This window comes from Xenopus tropicalis, chromosome 4 (genome assembly GCF_000004195.4).
Source record: "Xenopus tropicalis strain Nigerian chromosome 4, UCB_Xtro_10.0, whole genome shotgun sequence".
In the NCBI taxonomy this organism is placed as follows: domain Eukaryota; kingdom Metazoa; phylum Chordata; class Amphibia; order Anura; family Pipidae; genus Xenopus; species Xenopus tropicalis.
This window is the reverse complement of record NC_030680.2, coordinates 49,417,392-49,430,376: the sequence shown is the minus strand read 5'-3', so window position 1 is coordinate 49,430,376 and position 12,985 is coordinate 49,417,392. Positions and strand designations below refer to the sequence as shown.

The 12,985-nt window shown below is 38.0% G+C and overlaps 1 protein-coding gene across 2 annotated transcripts in view; it reads left to right on the top strand.

The window, feature by feature from the left end:
- The window catches only part of rbl2 (retinoblastoma-like 2), a 52,938-nt gene that overhangs the window by 32,935 nt on the left and 7,018 nt on the right, over nt 1-12,985 (top strand). For both annotated transcript variants that reach the window (XM_002937323.5, XM_012962209.3), the window contains 8 exons: nt 5,625-5,762; nt 6,291-6,455; nt 7,959-8,067; nt 9,347-9,586; nt 9,867-10,114; nt 10,324-10,500; nt 10,799-10,870; nt 11,026-11,128. In XM_002937323.5, coding sequence (XP_002937369.2) covers nt 5,625-5,762; nt 6,291-6,455; nt 7,959-8,067; nt 9,347-9,586; nt 9,867-10,114; nt 10,324-10,500; nt 10,799-10,870; nt 11,026-11,128 — 1,252 coding nt within the window. The remainder of the gene's footprint in view (nt 1-5,624; nt 5,763-6,290; nt 6,456-7,958; nt 8,068-9,346; nt 9,587-9,866; nt 10,115-10,323; nt 10,501-10,798; nt 10,871-11,025; nt 11,129-12,985) is intronic.

The following is a 12,985-nucleotide window of genomic DNA, read 5'->3' as shown; positions in this document are numbered from 1 at the left end:
GGCTAGTGCTCCTGTTAGGAGAAACCTGCACCGGGCTCGAGTACCCGCGTGAGCCAGAAATAAGCCAGATGTTGAGGAGACAGGTTTGATTTTTCTGTTGGATCAGGAAACACATTATCTTATTGATGTGGTCCTCCCAACAGCTTGTATTCATGCAGTTGTAATGGGATAATTTTGCTGTTTATACAGCAAATTATCACACAGCCTGGTATAAGGAAAATGCAAAATACATAATCTGATGACATTGCTTGGGCTCAATTTGCAGTAAGCTCTTCCTGTTGCCCAAAGATATATTTATGTAAATATATGTGTGTATGTATTTATTCTTATATAAACATGTACATGAATATTCCTGGTTATAAGGGTTCTTTAATAAAAGAAATCAAATCAAAAATATACATTTATTAACAAAAGCTATTGACACGTATCTACAGAAACAACATACATGCAAAATACAAAACAGCACTAAATCTATATACAATATATAACTGATATTTGCAAAGATAATTATAAATGTGGATATGTTACGTATAATTTCCACTGCCTCCCTTATACTTATCCTTCCACTGAGTCAGGCATCTCTGTCCTCACTCCAGGAACAGACTAACTAGATTAACCCATGCCATTAACCTAGAGATTGACCATAGGGTTGATGTTTCTAGTTCTGATTGGTCAGTGACCATTACGTTAATTTTAGTGAGCTGGCCATGGATTCCTGAGGCAGGTTAACCTAAGGAATTTGGGAAAATACAGTTGAGGACAAAAGGGATTGAATTTCCAATTAATCTTGGTCAAAGGAGAGTAGACTTAGCAACTGTGTGCTAAATAGGATGTCTTAAAAACTTACATCTGTGCATCCTGATTCTAACTAATATGTAAACTGCACAACATCCTCAACAAATACACAAGTCACAATGTATATATAAAATACACACATATTCTATTTAATAGAGATGTGCTGCAAGCAAGTCTTCCTGAGTTAACACTTCCTGATACCATTAAGTTCTTACTGGTGTTTTTGGTGGATTTTTTAAAGCACAATAAAAGTTATATTTTACTCAGCAAGTACCCTGATTAACTAATGTGTTTTTCTCTTTCTATATAATTCTGCACCACATTTGGTGCACCTTAACTTAGTATTTTCCCTTATATAGACATGTATATCAGAAACATAATTTATATTATGCACAAAAATACAACTGATTTGGAAAGTGCCATGTCTCCCAAATGTGCTACTACCAGCTGTGTATAGTTTTATGGAGATTTCTGGTTAAAAACATTACCAAAGTTCCTGAAATTGGTATATTTTAAATTTCAAGAACAAAAATTCAGCTATTGGTAGGTTTACTTCAGAAACCATACATTTTTATTAAGAACCCAATCTGACAAATTCAAACTATGCAGCTACAATGCTTTCTGAAAGTTCATTTTAAAAATCATATCAAAGCTTCCAGTTATTAGGATCTGCCACGTCATTATGTAACAAGAGAAAACATTCTAAATATGAATGCCAGAGGTCTATTGGATGATGCCTAATGTACCTAATAGTTACATAGGGTTGATAAAAGACCAGAGTCCATCAAGTTCAACCCATCCAAGTAAACCCAGCACACACAACCTATACTTACCAATATATACATTCACATACATAAACTATAAATACAACCACTAATACTAACTGTAGATATTAGTATCACAATAGCCTTGGATATTCTGCTTGTTCAAAAACTTATCCAGGCCCCTCTTAAAGGCATTAACAGAATACCACCTACTCTGCTTCATAGGGTGATTCTTAACACTTCTACTTTTTCTTATTAATGGAATAAATTGAGTAATGATTTAATATCATTTTAAATGACAACCATTTCTGCTCTGTGTTTTTATCAGAAAACATAATGCCCCAATCTATGCCCTGAAGCGCTGCCCTTAAGGAGCTAAAATTTGCCTTCCTAAAATTCAGTGTCTTTGTTGCCCCCGTGTAAATTTGTTTCCTGCACCAAACATCAAATGAAATAACATTATGGTCACTATTACCCAGGGGTTCAACCACTTGCACATTTGCTATACTTTTGACATAAAGTTGTCATACAGCAAGTTTATAAACTTGTTCCCATTTACTGTCCTGGCAGTACTATGGCTCCAGTCAATATCAGGGTAATTAAAATCCCCCATTATTATCACTTGCCCCAAACTAGCAGCCTTTTCTATTTGCAACAGGAGCTGGGCCTCCTCCTCTTCGCTTACATTAGGGGGTCTATAGCATACCCCTACAATTAGTTTGGTAGATTCTTTACTATATGTGAGAAGCTCAACCGATAAGGATTCAGCTCCCTCTGTTACCCCCATCACTTCCTCCTTAATATTTGCTTTTAATTCCTGCTTAATGAACAGACACACCCCTCCTCCTTTTCTATTGCCCCTGTCCCTCCGAAACAATGTATACCCCCCAATATTATGTTCTCATCCCTTGAGTCAATGCCCTTTTTTATACAAGACAACACTTTATTTGCTTTAGTAGCCACAGAATGACACCGCCTGGAATTAGACAACTTGTTATCTACAAAAACCCCTAGATCCTTCTCCATTAAGGATTCCCCCAACAAACTACCATTCAGTAGATAGTTTGCCATTATATTATTTCTACCAAAGTGCATAACTTTGCACTTGTCCACATTGAACCTCATTTTCCAGTTGCTGACCAGTTTTCCAATTTTGTCAAATCGCTCTGCAAAATGGCAGCATCCTGCATGGAATTTATAGTTTTGCACAATTTAGTGTCATCAGCAAAAATAGATACAGTACTCTCTATGCCCTCCTCCAGGTCATTAATAAACAAATTAAAAAGCAAAGGACCAAAGACTGACCCCTGCGGTACTCCACTAAACACACTGGTCCAATTAGAAAATGTTCCATTTACCACCACTCTTTGTAATCTATCCTTCAGCCAGTTCTCTATTCAATTACAAATATTATGTTCTAGGCCAATATTCCTCAATTTGATCATTAACCTTCTGTGAGGTACAGTATCAAATGCTTTAGCAAAGTCCAAATAGATGACATCAACTGCTACTCCAGCATCTAGGTTCCTGCTCACCTCCTCATGAAAGGCGACTAAATTAGTCTGGCAAGATCTGTTACGCATAAAACCATGCTGGCACAGACTTATAGTATTGTGAACTGCAATGTATTCAAGTACCCTATCCCTTATTACCCCTTCCAAAAGCTTTCCTACTACTGATGTCAGACTAACAGGCCTATAGTTTTCAGGCTGAGAACGGGATCCCTTTTTAAATAACGGCAACACATTCGTTGCCAGTCTCTCGGCACCATGCCAGACCTCAATAAATCCTGAAAAATTAAGTGAAGAGGCTTGGCAATCACAGCACGCAGCTCGTTTAATACCCTGGGATGAATCCCATCCGGTCCTGGACCTTTGTTTACCTTTACATGTTCAAGTCTCTTTTGAATTACCTCCTGAGGGACCCATGCGTCAGTAGCTAAATTACTAGAACTGGGCATAATAAAAGGGAAGCCTTCATTAGCTGGCTCCTCAGATGTATAATAGGTTTACCTATGGCATGTAGGGGCCCAAAAATAGAAAAACCCCATATTAGTTTTGTCATATCAGCTGCTTCAAAATCAACACATTTGCTTCATTTTAAAGAAAACAGGGTAACTGCTCACCCCAGGAAGCCATATATTCTTGGAAAGAACACATTATCCTGAATCCAAAATGTAATGGTTAAATATTTCTTTCTACTCCATACCACTAAACTTTCCTAAAGTTAGCAGTTATAATGAAATTGATTAAAATCACATGAAAGTTTCCATTTACAACTTATACCACAAATCCTTCTGTACCAAGCTTTAAAATGTATGCCGTGTCTACCGGGTAGTTTAATGGCCACGTGCATAGCATGTGAAAGCCCCAAAATGAAAGTTATGCATGCAAATTTTTATAGGGATCTTGCTCTGCTTAATACTAACTAGAGAAACGCTAAGCAGAACAACTTCAAAACACACCTTATTTACTCAGAGATAATGTTTTTTTCCTGACTGTAGCCTGCCGGTTAAAATGATCAGCAGGTGCTTTTGTTACAAAATTTTTTATAGTAGGAGTTTTTGATTGCATAAAATGTCTAAAAAGAAAGAATTGTGATTTGCAAAAGTGCTTGCAAGAGCACTCTGAACGACATTAACTTGTTTCGAAAGCTTTATATATCCTTCAACAAATTACATAGGTATCCAATTTTGTAAATAGGGCGATAAAAAGTTCCTGAATGGCAGGAGAATGGCCCTGACAGCAACAAAGAAATTGTTAAATTGGAAAATATTTAACTACTGATATTTAACAAATTACCCCCTAAGAGTTATGTACTTACAAAACACCAGAAGAGGATCAATCACTCTTAAGGTAACCTGTACTGGCATAGTCAGATGGTTCCCATTCAAGTCAATGTAGGGCAGCCAAGGGTACCTTAGAGCCATGGTATATGGATGTTTTAATCACAGCTAAATGTAATTTTAGTCAAAGCCCAAGTTCACCACTGCAAGTTGCTTTCTATTTACATCAGTGGGAAGTGCAGGGTTGCATTTTCTGTATAGGCATCCAAGGGCACGTCCCTAGAGCAGCAGCAATGTGCCCAGCGCCGGATTTCAAATCCGAGCGCCCGGAGGCCACCCCGCTCAGCCGCCCCCTGCGCATTTGCAACTCACCCACCTAATACCCCCCCCCCAGCGCACGCATGCACATTTGTGGGGGCACCGATATGAACACATACGGAGCAGCGGGGAGAGGTCCCCGCTGCTCCGTATGGAAGCAGAACGGCGGGGCGGCATGCCGCCCCTAAATGTTTGCCGCCCTGAATGTGCCTATATCTGTAGCTTTTTTATCTTTTTTTTTTTTTTAAAAAAGAAGGAAAGTCATTTTGGCATTTTTACTGCCAACAGATTTGCCACCTAGAGTTCATTGGTCTTCCTAGCTTTCTGCTGCAGCTCTAGAGGCTGGTAGCTCAGATTACACACAGAGAGCTGTGCAGACTCTGGCCCCAGGAATGAAGATTTTTTTTGAGAGAGGCAGTCAGATACCAAAGAACATGTTTACAAAAAAAGAGACAAGAAATCCTGTGTTTCTTTTGATAGAGGACTTAGTGCAGCTTTTATGTGAGTTCTTATGGCTGTATTTACATAGACCTTTCTGATAAAGCTTACTTAGTTTTTACCTTTCCTTCTCATTTAAAACTCCCTGCTTGCCCTGGACAAATGTGGCTAAATCTGGTGGTTGAGCTGGGAGAGGGTACCCCAGTACAAGGCTATTGCATGTGTGCTGAGGCTTTAGTGACTAGGTAGTAGAGGGAGTGGTCTGGGAGCTGTGCCTATGGAGGGACTGGATGCAAATCTGGCGATAAGGATGTGCCATGAGTTGTTATTCACGAGATCTTTTTAACTGGTACATCCAAGAAAATATTTCATGTAAAGTTTGGGTATGGTGAGGATATACTGTAAAACAAGGTTAATTTTAATTACAATATCCCTTTAAATGATAACCAAAGACCAGTGAATTTTTTTCATGGTTTATTGATGTAACTGGCTCATTTTCTTTGCTCTTGTTTGTTTATTTGCAGAGTATTCTAGAACAAGATGTTTTCCACCGCTCCTTGATGTCTTGCTGCCTTGAAATCACTGTATTTTCCTACAAGCCTCCTGGAAATTTCCCCAGTATAATTGTCATGTTTGAGCTGGCACCATATCAATTTTACAAGGTACTTTTGTAGATAATATCGGTACAATATAAATGTGTAGGTTATTGGTACTTTTCACACTTTTGTTCTTTTGGTTATGAAAACCATATTGATATTTGGGTAGTTAAGTGGAAAGGTTCAATTTCATTGATCCCTTGATTTTTGGGAGACTACTTTCTCTACTTTTTTTTGCATTTGTAGATAAATGTCCCTCTTAGTTTATTTGTTCATCTACCTGTCTGTGTATCTGTCTACCTTTATGTTTGTATTTAGCACCAATAATCCTGTCTTGCTTCCATTTGTTTTGCTGCTGGCCATCTTGGAGTCAGAAAGGAATTTTTACCCCCTCTGAGTCAAATCGGAGAATCTTCAGAAAGGGTCTTTTTTTGCCTTCCTCTTGATCAACTAGTGTTTTGGCAGGTTATATATAGGCACGAAAGGTTAGGCTTATTAGACTTGCGTATTACTATGTTACTATGATGAGAAAAAAAAACAGTGCCATGGCATCCTAAATAATCAGTAAGAACCAAGAATACATTTACTTGGCAGGTTATTGAAGTTGTTATTAAAGCAGAGGAAGGCCTGTGCCGGGAAGTGGTAAAGCATCTTAACAACATTGAGGAACAGATTTTGGAGTGCATGGCATGGACGCATGATTCACCTTTGTGGGACAAGATCAGAGAAAATGATGGAAAGATCCCACTGTGTGAGGAGGTACAGCTCAGAGAATGTGCACATTATTGTTTATATCTTCTTTAGCTAATTACCAAAAAAGGCACAAATTCTGTCTAAGTTGTATGCATGCACTATATTGTAGAAATTTTCCTGCCCTATTAAATATCAAGTGGTTTGCAGCATGTAATTCAAGATGATGACACAACACTAAATGGTTTTGCCGTCAATGGAGACCCTAGTTTTCATAAGACCATAAACTACAACTTATGATGCTTTTCCTGTAGCATAGCAGTCAAATCACTGGGTTTTCTGGGAGTTACCTAGTACAGGTATGGGACCCCTTATCTGGAAACCCGTTATCCAGAAAGTTCCGAATTACGGAAAGGTCATCTCCCATAGACTCCATTATAAGAAAATAATTCTAATTTCCTTTTTCTCTGTAGTAATAAAACAGTACCTTGTACAGGTATCTGACCCCTTATCCAGAGACCCATTATCCAGAAAGCTCAGAATTACGGAAGGCCTGTCTCCCATAGACTCAATTTTAATCAAGTAATTCAGATTTTTTAAAAGATATAATTAACCCTTATTGGATGCAAAACAAATTAATGTTTTATTGGTGTTTCAGTAAACTTAAGGTATAAAGGTCCAAATTACGGAAAGACCCCATATCCGGAATACCCTTGGTCCCGAGCATTCTGGATAATGGGTCCTATACCTGTACTTGATCCTAACTAAGATATAATGATTCCTTATTGGAGGCAAAACAATCCTTATTGGGTTTAAATTATTAAATGATTTCTTAGTAGACTTAAGGCATGAAGATCCAAATTATGGAAAGATCCCTTATCCGGGATCCTAATCCGGGTCCAGAGCATTCTGGATAACAGGTCCTATACTTGTACCTGGTTTCCCAGAAGGGCAAATGCATATATGCAGTGAGCATTCAGGTATGGCAGAGATGTCACCAGGATGAACCCAAGTTTTTAAGTGGTGCTTTTTGCAGGGTGCATAGTATATTATGGGATGCCCATCTAGAATAGAGTCCATTTTAAATAAATAATTCCAATTTAAAAAAGGATTTTTAATTTTATCTGTAATAGTAAAACAGTACCTTGTACTTGATCCTAACTAAGCTGCATAAATCCACATTAGTAGCATGGTGGCAAAACCAAACCTATTGGGTTTACTTAATGTTTAAATGATTTTTAGCAGACTTAAGGTATGGTGTTCCAAAATGACAGAAAACCCCAGGTCCCATGTGTTCCAGATGATATATCCTGTACCTGTATACTTACTTGAAAACACACGGCTCTGTGCCATTTTTCTTGAAAAGTTTAAACTGATATCATAGAGCAGCATAATCTTTTTCAATGATGATGATTATTATTATTATTATTATTATTATTATTATTATTATTATTATTATTATTATTATTATTATTATTATTATTATTATTATTATTATTATTATTATTATTATTAATAATTATTTAATATTTTTTTTGTATCCATGAATTTGTTTGTGTTCTTTTGTTTTAGGTCTTACATCCCCAGCATTTTGAAAAATCTGGTGACAATGGTACCACAGGATCTCTTACTCCAAGAAGAATAAACGAAATACGTGCTGATGCATCAGGTTTAGGAAGGAGTAAGTAAGAAGAGGCTTGACTGTGTGTTACAGTTTATATTTATTATTAGCTGTTTATAGAGCCACATGGCTTTACACATATTATATATGAGTCACATCAGTCCCTGTGCCAGTGGAGCTTACAGTAGTTTATTAATACCCAGTGACACATTATTTTATACTTCAGTAGTAGGTTCAAATAGAGATGCTGGACCTAGACATTTGTGATAACACTCTTATTAGTTGTTTTACGTTATAAACCTATTTTATTATAAAAGATATGCATTTTCATGTAAAAATATGGGGGTTGATGTTCCTAACCAGACAGACATGTCCCATCTTGATTTTGACCAATACTGTCATGGGAAAACATACGTTTTTATCAGTTAAAAGAGCAGAATCCTGCATTGAAATCCATTTTTCAAAAACACAAACAATTTTTTTTTATATTTAATTTAGACATTTCACATCGGGCTAGCCATATTCTTAATTTCCCAGCCATGTGACCTGTGCTCTGACAAACTTCAGTCGCACTTTAATGCTGAGCTGCAAGTTGGAGTGATATCAACCCCTCCAATCAGCAAAACAATAGGAAGTTAGCAAGATTGCAGCTCCCAGTAGATATCAGAATAGCACTCAATAGTAAGAAATCCAAGTCCAGCTTGGGACTCCTCCAGTTACATTGGAGTAGGAGAAACAATAGGTTACCTAAAAGCAATTCTGTTGTGTAGCATTGGCTCCTTCTGAAAGCTCAGGTTCAGACATAATAAGATCCCCTGATGATTGGTCACATGACGTGAAAGGCGTAGTTGCTACTACACAGATTTTCTCAAGATAAAAGGAACATGCTGACCCACCCTCCTTCATTGTTTGCTGAGGATACTAAAGAAAAATTCAGCCCAAAAGACCAGGAGGCCAGTAAAAATACAGGTGCTCAGTGGAGAAGAAGGGCTCAATATTGGCTACAATAGCAGGTCTCAAGATGAACATTAATAAGTGTGCTAATTAGTGTCCACATGCTATGTAACCTGATTGAATCAACTGTTACCTGCATACTGGGAAAAGGCTACTTGCCTGATATGTTTTTGAAAATTATTCTGGTGAGCAGTTTTAATGAATAAAAGATTTTTTAAATGTTTTTATAAACCATACTATAGGCTCTCACTGCTTGTTTTTTTTTTTTTTTTTTATACAATGCGATAAGATGGCTGCACACCAATATTACAACTAAAAAAAAATATATTTTTTACAGGAATTAGTTTAAAAGCTGCACTTATATTTTTTGCTTGTTGTTCTGCAGGTGTCCCCTCATCCCCAGCTACATTGTGTGACAGATATAGCTCTCCTGCTGCTGGTACAGCACGTCGGCGGCTCTTTGTTGACCCAGACAGTTCATCAGAAGCGGGGAGCCCAGCACAGGCTTCTCCACTTGCCACTGATACTGTAGCAACTCCACCTGTTCCAGGGCAGACTTTGGTAACCATGGCTACTGCAACTGTCACAGCAAATAATGGCCAAACTGTTACTATTCCTGTGCAAGGTGAATATAATGTAAATCCTTCAGGAATATAATTTTGTTGAAATGCGTCAGATTTTCACCATACTATAAACATTGTAGCTTGCATATTGAGTGTTATGGATTTGTATTCCTCTGCTCTGCACTGTTCTTTTATGACTTGTGACATCCAGTTACTATAATGTGCTGTTCTAAACCTGAAGGATATGATTGTCATCTTTTATTTTTCTTCACAGTTTTGCTCCTAGATATCAAAGAGTCTGTCTAATGTAGCTTGTTTTCTCTGCCTGACACTTTTGCTTAGGTATTGCCAATGAAAATGGAGGCATCACATTCTTCCCAGTGCAGGTGAATGTTAGCAGCCAGCCTCACTCTGTGACCAGCTCTGTGCCACCCCTCACTGCTCAGGCTCTTGCAGGTCCACTCAATCCTCAGCAGATTCAAGGTCAAGTCAGTGTTTCTCAGGTCCCAGCATCTCCTGGGCAACAGAGTAAGCAGAACCTGACCAGCAAACTGAAGAAGGCCAGCTCCTTGACTCTCTTCTGTAGAAGGGTGAGACATAAAGTCAAGGTTTTTTTTTTTATTCAATGAATGTGATTTCTTTGATAGGCTTCTGATATAAATAAAATACTTTATGGTTAGCTATATGAGCAAATTATAATTTTTGGTCTAAATTTTTATTGTTTTTTTTGCATCTGCTTTGAGGTACTTATGGCTTTTAAAGTATTTTCATTCCTTCCTCCTGTTTTCCACTAAACAAGGTGTACTGTTTAGCCAGCATTCGTCTCAAAGACCTCTGCCTGAAGTTGGATATTTCTGATGAACTAAGGAGAAAAATTTGGACTTGTTTTGAGTTCTCGCTTGTCCATTGTCCTGAACTGATAAAAGACCGACACTTAGACCAACTCCTTATGTGTGCTGTGTATGTGATCACCAAGGTGAGGGCTGTGCATGTGTTTATAGAGAAAACTGGGGTAAAAGTAATGACCAAATATGCAGTATATTGGTAATTAAAGTGACCCACACCCATCCCAGTCGGTTTTTGATTTTCTTCTGTTTGTAGAAATATGTAGTTCCTATGTTCACTAATTTTATTTATGCTAGTGGTTCTAGTTTACAAACTAAGAATCTGACTGCAATAAAACTAAAGTACATACTGAAATAGTAAAACATCCACTGAATTCAACAAACGACAGTGTAAATCAGACCACTGATTTTATTTGTTTTCTTGAACAGGTGACCAAGGAAGACACTTCATTCCACAATATCATGAAGTGCTATCGTGTACAGCCACATGCGAGCAGCCATGTATGTGACTCATTACTCTGTAAAAATAATTAGATGGCAATGGAACCAACCTCCAAAAATATTAACATGTTGTGGAAAAAGATTTATGAAACGACTAAGACATCCAAATTCTTATACAGTATCTATAACTGTTTATTATTTTTGTAACCCTGTAGGTATACAGAAGTGTTCTCTTAAAGAAAAGAAGAAGGCGGCAGTCAGGAAGCAGTGACCATATCCTCCAGCCAGGCTCCCCTGCAGAGAATACCAAGGATATCTGTAAGTCAGCTTCACATTTGAAGTGTGAAAACAGACTAAGGGGCCAAATTATTAATTGTTAATTCTTTATGAGTGACACTAATGCATATTACTTATGATGAGGTAATGGTAGTTTAAGATTTTATTTATTTTCTGATCTGGAAGCAAAACATTTCTGCATGTAAAATAATTGCCAGAATCCTGACACAGTGCTGCTTAAAGCTGTCGAACATATTTCCAGGAAAATTTTGATAAAACGTAAAAAAACAAAAACAACATATTTCTATATATATAAATATTTCTGCAGTCATAAGTGGACCACAGATTTTAAGACACTAGAGGGCCACTTTCATAGCCTCAGTTACGTAAAACATTTTTTATTGCAGTGGGACAGTCAAATCTAGCATCTTCAGCTGCATGACTTTGCTGCCAAAGCTATTATACAAATTTCATACTTTACCAGTGACAGTGTGAAAAGATATCACTTATCACTAGAGCAAGGTAAACAATTTCATTTGATCTAACAAGCCTCTATGTATCAACCAACCTGCCATGTATAGGTCCTATATTAATGGTGGCCTAGGGCCAACGGGACGTGCGTGCGCACGCAAGGAGGCGTGCGAGACCGGGCCGCACGGGTGAGTACCCTGACACCCCGTTATTGCGGTATCTGAAAAATAAATATAGTTTTTAAAAAAAAAAAAAAACACCGGTATTCGGTATTAAAGGGGAAGGAAAGGCTAAGTCACTTGGGGGTGCTAAAATGTTAAGCACCCCCAAGTGACTTGAATCGCTTACCTCGTGCCCCGGGGTGGTGCCCCTGTTAGGAGAAAACCGCACCAGCCCGGGGCACCTGGGGCGATGCACTTCCTCCTTCCGCCTTCGTTTCCCTGAGACTTCAAGTCCGGCGCATGCGCAGTAGAGTGAAAAAGCCGACTTCTCTGTTAAAGTTCGGCTTTTCACTCTACTGCGCATGCGCGCGCAGTGAAGCAGGAAGAAGGAAGTGATCACTGCTACCCCGGGCTGGTGCTGTTTTCTCCGTACAGGGGCACCAGCCCGGGGTAGAAGGTAAGCGATTCAAGTCACTTGGGGGTGCCTAACATTTTAGCACCCCCAAGTGACTTAGCCTTTCCTTCCCCTTTAAACGGTATATAGCCCAGCCCTAGCCCTAATTTTATATATGTATATCATTGTCTGCAAAGTATAAAGGAAATATATGGTGGACAATATATACTTTATAGCCATAAGTATTCAGATACCTCTTTTAAGAGGGATTGGCAATTTAAGCCACTGATAGTGCTGATATGGTTAAAATTAGATGGTGTATAATTAGACAAGGAACCATGTAATACCAGCAATTAACAGAATGGGTCATGCTGAGGTACTTTAAATCTTTCAGTGTAGCATCATATACTCTTGGCCATATATTAACTGTTCCTACAATCCAGCCTTGTAGTGAAGGCCCAACAGTAAAGCATATGACATAAAGTTTTATCTGCCAATCCTAAATTAGTTAAACAAGATTGGTGTTCTAATAAGCATGTGTATTTATTTTAGGTCCCATACCAATCTGCCAATAAATTGGGTGGTCAATGGCATGAGGGAATAAGGGGTCCAGTTAAGTTATAACTTTTCTGATCCACTTCAGACTGGAACAAGTTATCTACACGTTTTATTTTTCTTTCCACCAACCACCTCTAGGCATATTAATCCCTTTTTTTCCCAGAACAAGCAGTTGTAGTTGTGACTTCATACTGGTTTCTTACAACAACTTTAAAGACCACTTGTTATTTAGAGTAAGGAATTCTCTTCTAATCTCTTCTTGTCCACTATGAAGTTTATTGATTTTAATAAAACATGTGAGTTTGCTTTTGCCAT